The 12,471-nt window shown below is 36.7% G+C and overlaps 1 protein-coding gene across 1 annotated transcript in view; it reads right to left on the bottom strand.

Moving 5' to 3' along the window:
• The window catches only part of THEMIS (thymocyte selection associated), a 223,192-nt gene that overhangs the window by 2,676 nt on the left and 208,045 nt on the right, over positions 1-12,471 (bottom strand). The window contains exon 5 of the mRNA XM_075553732.1: positions 2,482-2,639. Coding sequence (XP_075409847.1) covers positions 2,482-2,639 — 158 coding nt within the window. The remainder of the gene's footprint in view (positions 1-2,481; positions 2,640-12,471) is intronic.

Below are 12,471 nucleotides of genomic sequence, written 5' to 3'. Positions count from 1 at the left end.
ATCTAAGTGAGAAATCGACTAAGTCTGTGTGGAAAAACAGGACCAGCCTGTGTGATGCAAAGATTGTTAAAATATAACCCAAATCCAAAGGAGGGAAAGCTATCAGAGCCTAAGTTATGAACACCAATATGAAGGCGGCAATGGATGACAGTGGAAGCCCAAAACCTATTTGCAGGGTGCACCCCATATATTAAGCCTCCTCTGACCAAAGTTGAGGGCTGTGAATAGTATTGTTAGCAGACAGTGAGCATTCATTATAAAGGAGATTATGGTAGATATAGTTAGGTTAAAATGTAGTATCTTATCCTTTGATCCCTCTTGTGACCCAGTTAAAAGTTGTTTCCGTTTTGTTTGTTTGTTTGTTTATTGTGAAGGGGAAATGCACGTGGAATGAGCCACAGCCTGGGGACTCGAACAGGCCTGCGGTCAAGCAGAGTGCATTGGACCGTCGGTTACTACAGATGCAGTTAGTTTAAAACTGAATACTTGAACACTCCATCTCCCCTTTGTCCCATTTAAAATTTATTCTCATTTCAATAGTCTCTACTTTTTTCCATTGGAATTTTCCACCATTTTACTTTGTTATTATTTTGAGCTTTTTTGTTAGTGGTGAAGTATTTTGGTGTTTTTCTGCATATGAAGTCCACGGTAGGTAAAGCTATAGAGACAGTAGCTCAATTAATGGTTACTTGGTGGGGATTACAGGGAAGGTTGAGTGGAAGGGGAATGCTACTAATGAGTGCGAGCAAGAAGAAAATGTTCTGAAATTGATTGTGGTAATGATTGTATAACTCTTCTGGATATAATTGAATTATTGTGTTGTATGTTATATGGATTAGGTGCCAATAAAACTGTATTGTTAAGGAAAAAAGAACTGCATACTATATCCAGAAGAAAAATGTATAGGTTTGAAAATGTATTTTTGTTTTATGTTTGTATTTTTATAGAGAGAGTTATAATTCATAATGAGGAAAAATACCTAATTTCTTATATTTATAGATAGAGGAGCAAAGAAAAATACTATCCTGATAAGCTAACTAGGTAATATCTAGACAAATACATGTTGCAATGAACTTAAACGAAGGACTTAAGCTTTTGGATGAAGGTAGGAAGTCTCATCTGTCTGGCACCACTTCTTTAGGCTCAGCTGTCCTTTTCTCGTCTGTCATTGAGAGCAATATTTCAGACGAGATGCTTCCCAGTTCTGTAACCCAGTCAACATGATTCACTTAGGAGCAACACGGTGTTGACTGTTAGACCATTACACATACAGGAAGATGCACAGACAGGGACAGGTCAGATAACCAGATTTCCTATGATTGAAACAAAAACTTTGATCTCAGGAATTGTGTTACTTTTAGGATACTTTTTAGGGCCCATAATCTTAAGGGAAAACTAGTTTCCAATGAATTACTAATAACTTGAGCTTCAACATGCTGCAGCTCTGTTCACGGATGCAGTTGTTTCGTTTGTAGTCACCCTGGATGAGAATTCGAAATTTAGAGGAACTGCAATATGCATGATTTCAAAGCCTTTTACACATTTTTTTTATCACTTGGAAAGAGTCAATGAAAAGGTAATATGAAAAACTCTATGGGATGTTTTTATAGGAGTGTCAGAAGCCAGTAAGCTAATTACATGAAAGAATTCAGGTTATACTGACAGCATTTGGAACAGAAACATTGCAGAGACTTTATATCTAGTATTTTGACTTTTACATGCCCTTGGGGGGAAAAAGTATACTAGCTTGAAAACCAAATAAGGATGAGAAATGAGCATACTCTATAGAAGTGTAAGGATAATTACAATTTTAATTTTCTACAAGCTAAATGTGAAATTTCAAAGACCAAGCAAAATAGAAATAGAATTTTAGGAGTTTGCTTAAAATATTGCCAAGAAAGAAAATTCTTCTTTCCCTTGCTAACTCATCCTAGATTTCCACAATAGAGAAAATACTCTGGTAGCCATATTGAATGCTGTCAACTTCTGCACAAGTCTATTTGTTCTTATTTTGCCCTCAGTGAAGACGAAAACGATCAGATCACTATCAATTCATATTTATATTAGATGACATACTTGGCAGATTTTCCCTACATTCAAATAAATATCAATGACTTTAGCTATTTACTCAAGCCATTAATCCTTCTAGTAACAAATGAATAAAGATGTAAGTAAGTAAATAAGTAGATAAACTGTTATTATGCTTATATAATAAATCTCAAAATAAGATGTTTTCCTTGACCATGAAACCATAAGTCAGAAAATTGAATACTGGAAAGAAGTGCAGTGAGCAGACCGACCCCCTTAGCATTGTGACTGTTTAGCATTATGCTCTGGTTAAATTGAGTTTCATTGAAATCTGAATTTCAGGCCAGCCACTTTATCTGAACCACAGATTCTAACCAATATGGTAGAAAAGATATGTATATTGTGTATTTATTGATCATGTAGACAGCTAACATCAATATCAGGTGGCCTAACTGACCTGTGGTCACATTGGTGTCTGCAGTTGCAGTTGTCCCACTCTTGCTCCTCTCTCTCTCCACATGGGCGGAATTATTCTGACAACCACCTGCTTCTTTGGGATTCAGGCCAGCTTGACTGGAGTGTGGTTTCTTGGCCATGTCTACATGGTGACTCTGAAATGATGCACACCACAATGATCAATTCAACAAGAAAATGTAAATATACACCAAAATAAGTGCACCCAGTGATATGACATTCGTTACATAACAGGTCATTTTTATAATTCTGAAATGGAACATTCTACGTGACAAAGTGAGCTGAAAATTGTGTTTTCAGCAATAAAGCTGGTAATCTAAGTGTGGGATACTTAAGGCAACAGAAGTAATGAGAATAAGACGCCATCTCAGCCAAACGCTATTATCTTAAAAAATTATGTATCTTACTTTATTCTTGTATATTTCATTAAATAAATTTTCATTTAGACTATATCGACTCATGTTTAAACGTTTATAAATAATTCAGCATTTCATTCTATACTACATATGTGTGTGATGGACAAATGAAGAGTGGATTTCAGTTACCTATTCTCAATTTGCTTTACATAAAGCAAATCATAACAGTTACTTTAAAATAACCTATATTTAAATTAGCATGTCAAAAATTTGACAGTGATCTTCTTATCTACTTAATCATAGCAATTTATCATAACAACGGCGTATTAAGGCAAAAAAGTATCAACAGCCCTTAAAACTCATCTCACATATAATAAATGTCATAGTGTTTGATTTATACTGACATATTGTATACTTCAAAAGAATCATCAGACCTAAGGGCAAAAGAATAAATAGGAAATTGAACTTTCATTAATTTTCTTTATACCAAAACTCAGACTAAGAAGTTTTACAGTTTGAATGCGACTAAAAATATTCAAACATTCTGAGTTAAAATTAGCTGGTCAATTTTTGCCATCCAAACCAAACACTTTGGCTTAGTTAGCATAGAATAACAAATGTTGTTGTGTTAGATCTTGTCAAGTTGGTTCCTATTCATAATGACACTATGCACAGCCAAATAAAATGCTGCCTGGTCCTGAACCACCTCAAATTGTTCTTATATTTGAGTCTATTGCTGCAGCCAGTGACTCCATCCCTCCTGCTGAAGGCATTCTTCCTCTTCTCCTTCTTCTTTTTTTACGAACCTTCCACATTGGCAAGCATGGTATCCTTTTCCAGGAACAGATCTCTCTGGATAAAATGTCCTAATAATAAATAAGATAAGTCTTCCCTAAATATCTTCCTATAGACTGTCTGTACTATAAAATGAGTGTTCACGATGTGTCCCTTGACTCAGTTTACTGCTCCTTGCTTCATTCCCTAGTTGATTTGCTCTTCTATTCATTCAAGTAAGTACGAATGGCCTCAATTCTTCACCCTTCTCTGAATTCATTCTTCCTATTAAGATAGAGTGGGGAAAATAATATGATGGTCTGACTCTGAAAGAACTGGTTCCTGAAAATGTTATGAATAGCATATGAAGATTATCTGATTTCATTCCAGATGATGAGCCTCTGAAGTTGAAAAGTATTAAAAATATGATGAGAAGAATTGCCTTCTGAAAGAAAACTATAAAATAATCATATGGATGGAGTATAATTCTGGTGACATTCATTGCTAAGGTAACATGAATCAAAATGAGAGAAAACAGCTGCACACCTCCATTAGTAATTGAAACATTATTTAATTATTTATTAAATAAAATTAACATTTTCAAAAATTAAAGTAAATGCATACAAATCAATATCTTAGGCATTAGTAAGTTGAAATAGACTGGTATTGGCTATTTTGAATCAGATAATTACATGATTGACTATGCTGTGAGTGACAGATTGAGGAATGGCAGCATATTCTTCTTTAAATAGATTTTAATATGTATCATGTCAATATCCATTTAATAAGAGCATTAGTCAAATATATGTACCAATAACTAATGCTAACCATGAAAATAATGATTTCTATCAACTTCTATAGTATGAAATTGATCAAACATGAAATTAAGATGCATTGATAATTACTGGAAATTTAAATATAAAGGTTAGGGGAAAAAGAAAGGGTTGGTAGTTGGAAAATATTGGTGTTGTGATAGAAATTATACTTTAGATCTAATAATCAAATTTTTGAAAATCAAGTACTATTACCAAGAACATAAATGGTGACTATACAAATAGACCCAACCAGATGGAATATTCAGAAATAAATTGGATACATTTGTGGGAAGAAATGATGGTCAAGCTTAATATATGGCTTGGAACACCAATTGCTCACCAATAAGTTTAGAATGAAGCTGAAGAAAATTAAAACAAGTACATGAGAGTCAGAACATGAGACTGAGTATATCCCACCTGAATTTAAAGACCATCTCAAGAATAGAACTGGCACATTAAATACTAATGACTGGAGGTAAGCCAAATTGGGAGATGATATCATATAAAAATTACTAAAACTAAAAGAAAGGATAAAAAGATCAAAATGGATGCAGAAAAGACTGAAATTTGTAGAACATAGAAAAACTAAATCAAATGTAAGAAATGATGAAGAAATTTTCAAAGAATACCTCATAAAATAGAAATTTTCAAAGGATACCTCATAAAATGTTTGAATATAATGTGAAGAAACCTGAGGTTAGAAAATAAAAAGAAAACAAAATATGCTCAGCATTTCTCAAGTTGTAAATAACAGCCTAAAAGCACTTGCTGCCATGAGTTGTAATATTGAAATATTATGTGGGGGAACGTTGATCCTCAAAAGAACATGGAAGAAATACACAGTCATTGTCAACCCTTACGCAACCCCCCCCCCATTAGTTGATGATCAGCCATTTCAATAACAGAGGGTATTAAAGGAAGATGCCCAGGCTACACTGAAGGCATGGGTGAAAAACAAGTCTCCAGAAATTGACTGAATACCAGCTTAAGTGTTTCAACAAACAGATTTAGCTCTGGAGATGCTCACTTTTCTATGCCAAGAAATTTGGAAGACAGTTATCCAGCCAACCAAGTGGAAGAAATCCACATTTGTGCCCATTCCAAAGAAAGATTATCTCACAGAATGTGGAAATTATCAAATAATATCATGCACAAGTAAATTTTTGGTGAAAATATTTTTTTTAAATATTGGCAGGGGTATAGAGATAGAGAAATTCAAACCAGATTTAGAAGATATAGTATGAGGTGTCAGATGGATCTTGGTTGAAAGCATAGAATATTAGTAGGATATTTACCTGTTCTTTGTTGCAAAAGGCATTTGACTTGTGGATCATAACACACTGGAAAACATTGAGGAGAATTGGGATTCCAGGACAGTTTTTTTTCTTATGGAACCTGGACATATACCAAGAGATATACATATACATATACTTCATATACATATATTTCACCTTCCCAATATAATCACTTAAGAAAAAGCAGGCGCATAAGCAAGTGTGGTGAAGAAAGCTGATGGTGCCCGGCTATCAAAAGATATAGCATCTGGGGTCTTACAGGTCTGAAGATTAATAAGTGGCCATCTAGCTGAGAAACAACAAAGCCCACATGGAAGGAGCACACCAGCCTGTGTGATCATAAGGGTTCAAAGGGATCAGGGATCAGGCATCAAAGGACAAAAAATTATGTCATTGTGAATGAGCAGGGAGCACAGAGTGGGGACCCAAAGCTCATCTGTAGGCAACTGGACATCCCCTTACAGAAGGGTCATGGGGAGGAGACCAGCAGTCAGAGTGCAGTATAGCACCAATGAAACATACAACTTTCTTCTAGTTCTTTAATGCTTCCTCCTCTCCACTCTCATGATCCCAATTCTGCCTTACAAATCAGGCTAGACCAGAGAATGTACACTGGTACAGATCAGAGCTGGTAAGACAGAAAATCCAGGAAAGATAAACCCCATCAGCACCAATAATGAAAGGAGTGATTACCAGGAGGAGAAGGGGAAGGAGGGGGAGAAAGGGGAAATCAATCACAAGGATGTACATATAACCCCCTCCGTGGGGTATGGACAACAGAAAAGTGGGTGAAGGAAGGCATTGGACAGTGCAGTGTAAGACATGACAAAATAATCATAATTTATAAATTATCAAGGGTTTGGGAGGGAGGGGGAAAATGAGGAGCTAATACCAAGGGCTCAAGTAGAAAGAAAATGTTTTGAGAATTATGATGGCAACAAATCTACAAATATGTTTGACACAATGGATGTATGTATGGATTATGATAAGAGTTGTACAAACCCCCAATAAAATGATTTTTTTAAAGATAGCCATTCCAATAAATGGATATTTTGCAGTTTAAAATCATGAAAAGTGTATGTCACCATTATACACTGTCACTCTAGTTGTTTGATCTCTATGCTGAGAAAAATAATCAAAGAAACAAAATTATGTGAAGACTGCAGCATCAGGATTAGAGACAGACTCATTAACAACCTGTAATTGGCAGATGACACAACTTTACTTGCTGAGAGTAACGAGAACCTGAAGCACTTCCTGGTGAAGATCAACAATTGCAGAACTCTCTATAGATCACATTTCAATATAAAGAGAACAAAAAATTGTATCAGGTGGACAAATGAGCAACATCATTATAATCAAAGAAAAGAACATTGTTAACGATAACATTTTACTCGGATGATTGCCCATGCCCAAGAAGCAGCTAAATTAAATGATATATTACACTGACAAATCTGAGACAAAAGACCTCTCTAAAATGCTTCAGGTAAGATGTCGCTTTAAGGACTAAGGTGGACCTGATCGGTGCCATGATCTTTTAGGTGGACCTGACCCATGCCATGGTCTTTTAAGTTGTCTCCTATGGTGGACAGTGAATAAGGAAAGATTGATGCCTTAGCATTATGGTGTTTTTGAAGAATATTGAAAATACCACAGGCTGCCAAAGAATGAATACATCACTCTATCTTGGATGGAGGATAGCCAGAATGCTCCTTGGGAGGGAGTATGCTGACTTTGTCCATTGTACTTTGGGAATGCTGTCAGAGGAAACTGGTCCTTGGAGCAGGACAGCATGCTTGATAAAGCAGAACCTCAGTGGAAAAGGACACCCTCCAGTCGATGGACTGGCACAGTGACTGCTACAATGAAGATCCACAACGGGCTGAAGCACAGACACGGCTGTGATGATGGAGCAGGACTGGGCGATGTTGTGTTCTCTTGTACACAGGGGTGCTATGAGGTGGAAACAACCTGACTGCACCTGACGACAATTCTATACTCATTTGCTCCCCATATAATTTTCCTTTGCTTCCCCAACTACTCTGATTTTGTCGTATCCGTTGGGCTTCCTTTGACTCAATGGAATGTTAGAACATGATCTCCTTATCTCTGGTCAGATGCCCTTGTGATATCAATATTGTAGCGCCTAAATTACTGTTTTCCTCTCCATTTTGGAGCCTTCATTCTAGAGTGAAGCTTCAATCATGGAACTGAAGGAAGAAATCCAAGCTGCAATGAGGCATTAACCAAAACAAGGCTCCAGGGGTTGACAGAATTCAGATGGAAATATTTCAACAAGCTGGGGACGCACTGCAAGCACTAACTTGTATATAGAAAATAATTTAGAAGACAGCTCCTTGGGCAACTGATTGGAAGAGATCCATGTTTGTATCCATCCAAAGAAAGAATGTGTAAATTATAAAACAATATCTTTAATAGCACAGGCAAGCAGAATTTTGCTGAAGATCATCCAACAACAGTTTCATTGACAGAGAGCTACCAGAGGTTCAGGCCAGATTCAGAAGAGGATGAGGAACAAGGGATCTCATTGTCAATGTCAGAGAATTGGCCCAAAGCAGAGTATATCAGAAAAAAAAATTCACTAGTATCTTATTGACTATTCAAATGCACTCAACTGTGTGGATCATAGCAAACTATCAATAGCTTTGAGAAGAATGGGAAGCCCAGAACACTTCAGTGTGCTCCCGTGGTCCTTGAGCATGGATCAACAGGTAGTCGTGCCAACAGGACAAGGCAATGCTCTGTGGCTTAAAATCAGGAAAGGTGTGAATCAGGACTGTATCTTCTTACTGTACTTATTAAAGTTGTAGGCTGACCAAATAATCAGGAAACCTGGATTATATGAAGAACAACACGGTATCAGCATTGGAGAAAGGCTTATTAACCTCTGACATATAGATGACACAACCTGGCTTGCCGAAAGTGAGAAGAACTTGAAGTGCTTGCTGATGACGATCATGAATTTCAGTCTTCAGTTTGGATTACAATGCATTGTAAAGAAAACCAAAATCCTCACAACTGGACCAATTGGTAATATCACGATAAATGGAGAAAAGGTTGAAGTTGTCAAAGATTTCATCTTACTTGGATCCATAATCAATGCTCATGGAAGCAGCAGTCAAGAGATCAAAGGACATGTTGCCTTGGGTCGATCTGCTGCACAAGACCTCTTTAAAGTGTTGAAAATCAAGGAAGTTATTTTGAGGGAAGAGGTGAGCTTAAACCAAGCCATTGTATTTTCAGTTGTCTCATATGCATATAAAATTTGGACTTTGAGTAAGGAAAATTGGAGAAGAATCCATGCATTTGAATTACACTGCCAGCAAAGCATATTGAAAGTACCATGGACTGCCAAAAGAACAAATATGTCTTGGAAGAAGTACAGCCAGATTGCTCCTTACAGTTAAGGTCATTAGTCATGAATTTAATTGTTTGTGCCAAAAAGGGACTCCATTCAAAATGAACACTTATGTGAGTTAACTTACTGCCACTGAGTCCATGCCAACTCATAATGACCTTACAGGGCAGGATGGGGTACCCCTGACAGTTTCTGAGACTGTAACTCTTCAAAGGAGTAGAAAGCCCTGTCATTCTCCCCAGGAGTGGCTGGTTGTTTCAAATTGTTGGCCTTTCAAGTTGCAGCCCACTGCGTGCCATGAAATCCATTCAAAGTCATAACAACTCTATTTACAACAGAACGAACACTGTTTAGTCCTGTGCCTTCCTCACAATCACTGCTGTGTTTGAATCCACTGTTTTGATCCATCTTATTGAGGGTTATCTCTCTCTCTCTCTCTCTCTCTAATAGTCCTCAGCCAGACAAGATGTCCTTCTTCAGGAACAGATCCCTCCTGATAACATGTCTCAAGATAGTGATACAAAAGCCTTCTCATCTTTACTTCTTTAGATCACTCTAGCTGTACTTTTCCCAAGACAGATTTGTCCGTGCTCCTGGTACACCGTGGCATATGTAATCTTTTTGTCAGCACCAGAACTTAAAGGCATCAATTCTTCTTCCATAGTTCTTGTCCAGCTTTCATGCACAATGAAATGCACCCTGTATTTCAAACATGAAGGAAAAACACTTCTCTGCCACAGAATCCCCTTGTGACTCAGAAGAACAAAATGGGGCATAATAGAGCTGCCACAACGGGGTTTTGAGGCTTTAAATCTTTATGGGAGTAGAAACCCCCATTTTTCTTCCAAGAATCAGCTGGTGGGTTCAAATTGCTTACTTTGTGGTTAGCAGCCCAATACCTATGTCACCAGGATCCCTCATTTTCAAATACAGTAGGTGTTAAAAAGCAATTTATTAAATGAATGGAAAAAGCATTCATCATTTTCATATCAGTTTCTTTGGCCACCTTACCAAAGCACTACACAATCACAGAATCGTATACATCAGTAAAACTAAATAGTTCTTTCTAACTTTAATGATTTGTATATATTTGAAGGGCACAGATATGCTTAACTTATTTTATTCATTGAAAGCACATATAACAAATGCTGTTTTTATATGAACTCATTACTGCAATTATTATAAATATGATGATTATATAATGGCTCATCATTTCTAGTGTTCAGGTTAGATCAGTCAATTATATTTGGAATTATAAATTAAAGACTATTAGGTTTAGAGAAAATGGCAACTTGAGAGCAAAGTATATACACACAGGAGGTCCTGTATCTTTGAACATGACATTGGAGTATAACACCAATTAAAGAAATAAAACCCCAAGAGCATATCTGGAAAAATATGAAAAGTCTTAAAATATGTGCAAAAAATACATAAAACTATAGCATACATTTAATTTATCCTGTATCAGGCCATCGTGACCACTCAGCACATGTGCTTTAAAAGTAAATCTTGTTTATTATTAAATTGTCATTACAAGTGAATTTTTAGGTTTCTGTATATATTAATATAAAGTGAGTATTAATATGCTCTTTAGGTTATTCTTGACTTTCATTTTGCATACTGTTCATATTTTTTGCTAAAAAATGCTAGTGTTTTAGTGTTTAGTTCCAATTATAAGGCACTGCATTTTTTTCTTATGAACAAAGAGGTGAAAATATTATCATTACCTGTTCCTTCAAAAAAGCATAACCTATATGTCTGTGAAAAAAGAATGTAATATTTTTCAAATTCATCTTTCATCTCCTACCCAATGCCATGTTGTTGGGTAAGAACAATGGTATTCCAAATAATTTACTGAGATTGCCAGACCATGTTTATATTCATTTGTGCTTTTTCTCTTCAAATGGACTTGCTTTTTCCTTAGAAAGCTGTATAGTGCCTGTGTTGAAACAGCGAAAAACTATTACTCATATTGAAAACATCATAGCATTTCAAATACTATACCTTACATTTTACTCTGTAAAATATCTATTATGAGAATCTATTATTCTCATAACTGGCAAAGAGGCAGGGGAAAACCCTCCTTCTTTATTTATGTAAGCACCTGTTCCTTTCCACTGCCTGCTCTTTTCACTTCAGAAAGTAAACCTTGAGAGAGTATTTCTTATTAACTAACTGGCTTTCTTTCTCTGAATTAAATATTACTGAAAAGAAGAATAACCACAAAAAAATTGGAGCCTATGTTAAAATAAAGGATTATTTACGGTGTAATTCAAACGATCATTTCAAGAGAACATGCAATCCTCTAAGTAGTTCATTTGGTCCATTTGTTTAGTTTATTTTTCTTTTGTTTACTATGTGGTGGACTTATCATGAATAATTGAGAAGATTATCAAGTGACTTAAAGGTAATGCAGTTCTCATTGCTTTTTTATAATGATGAGAAAAATGGCTGGTGTTTCTGAGGAAACATGTAAGGAAACAGGATGATAAATGTGACAAAAGAGAAACTGAAGCTGACCATCCATGTAGACACGCCGCTCAGACAATATGCTCAGGCTATATGAAGTTATCTACTTACACTCCAAAAGTGCCCCCCCGCCCGTTCACACGAAGGCTTCTCTTCTTTGATATACCAATTGAAGGAGAATGCTTTTGAGCTTGCTCTACTTGATCCCAAGTGGAGGCTCTTCCAGCATTTTGCTTTTCTCTCCGTTTCCCCGCCCCCCCCCATGGGTTTTACCCAGGTCTGTGTTTAGTAGGCCTTGTTTGGTAGGTCTGTATTTAGTAGGCCTTGTTTGGTAAAGCTCATTTCTCACTTCACTCAGAGCTTCTGGCTGTGATCCTTCCAGTTGAGATTCTTGACCTGTCATCATTTATCTTCTCTGCTTCATGGCCTTCCACCCTGTGGTCCACAACCACACCCAGCTTCTTTTTCAAATGCATTTAAGTTGGTGGTTACCCAAGCAAGCAGTGGATTGAGGAATTCACTAGGTTTGCAGGTATACTGACACTCAGATACTCTTGGGTTAGTTGTGGTTGACACGTAGTTCTGAAGCCCCCTCCCCCTGTCTGCTCCACATACTCCCAGCAAGCTCAGAATTTTAATTTAACAGATGTAGGGTTTTTTTAATTTGCCCTGCCCTTTACCTTGGACCGGAGAAGGAGAAATAGATTCAAGGAAAGGAAAGTTCCCTGCGATTACTTCCTTAGTTGCCCTTTAAAGAGAGCATAGTCTCCTATCACAGGCCCTGAAGGACCACCTCCACCTGTTGGATTGCCTTGGACACAGTCCAAGAAAAAGAATCACCACTGGCTCTGTGTTGGAGATTTCATTATGTAGCACACCTA

The sequence above is a fragment of the Tenrec ecaudatus genome, chromosome 7 (genome assembly GCF_050624435.1).
Source record: "Tenrec ecaudatus isolate mTenEca1 chromosome 7, mTenEca1.hap1, whole genome shotgun sequence".
NCBI lineage: Eukaryota > Metazoa > Chordata > Mammalia > Afrosoricida > Tenrecidae > Tenrec > Tenrec ecaudatus.
This window is presented reverse-complemented; position numbering and strand designations above follow the sequence as displayed.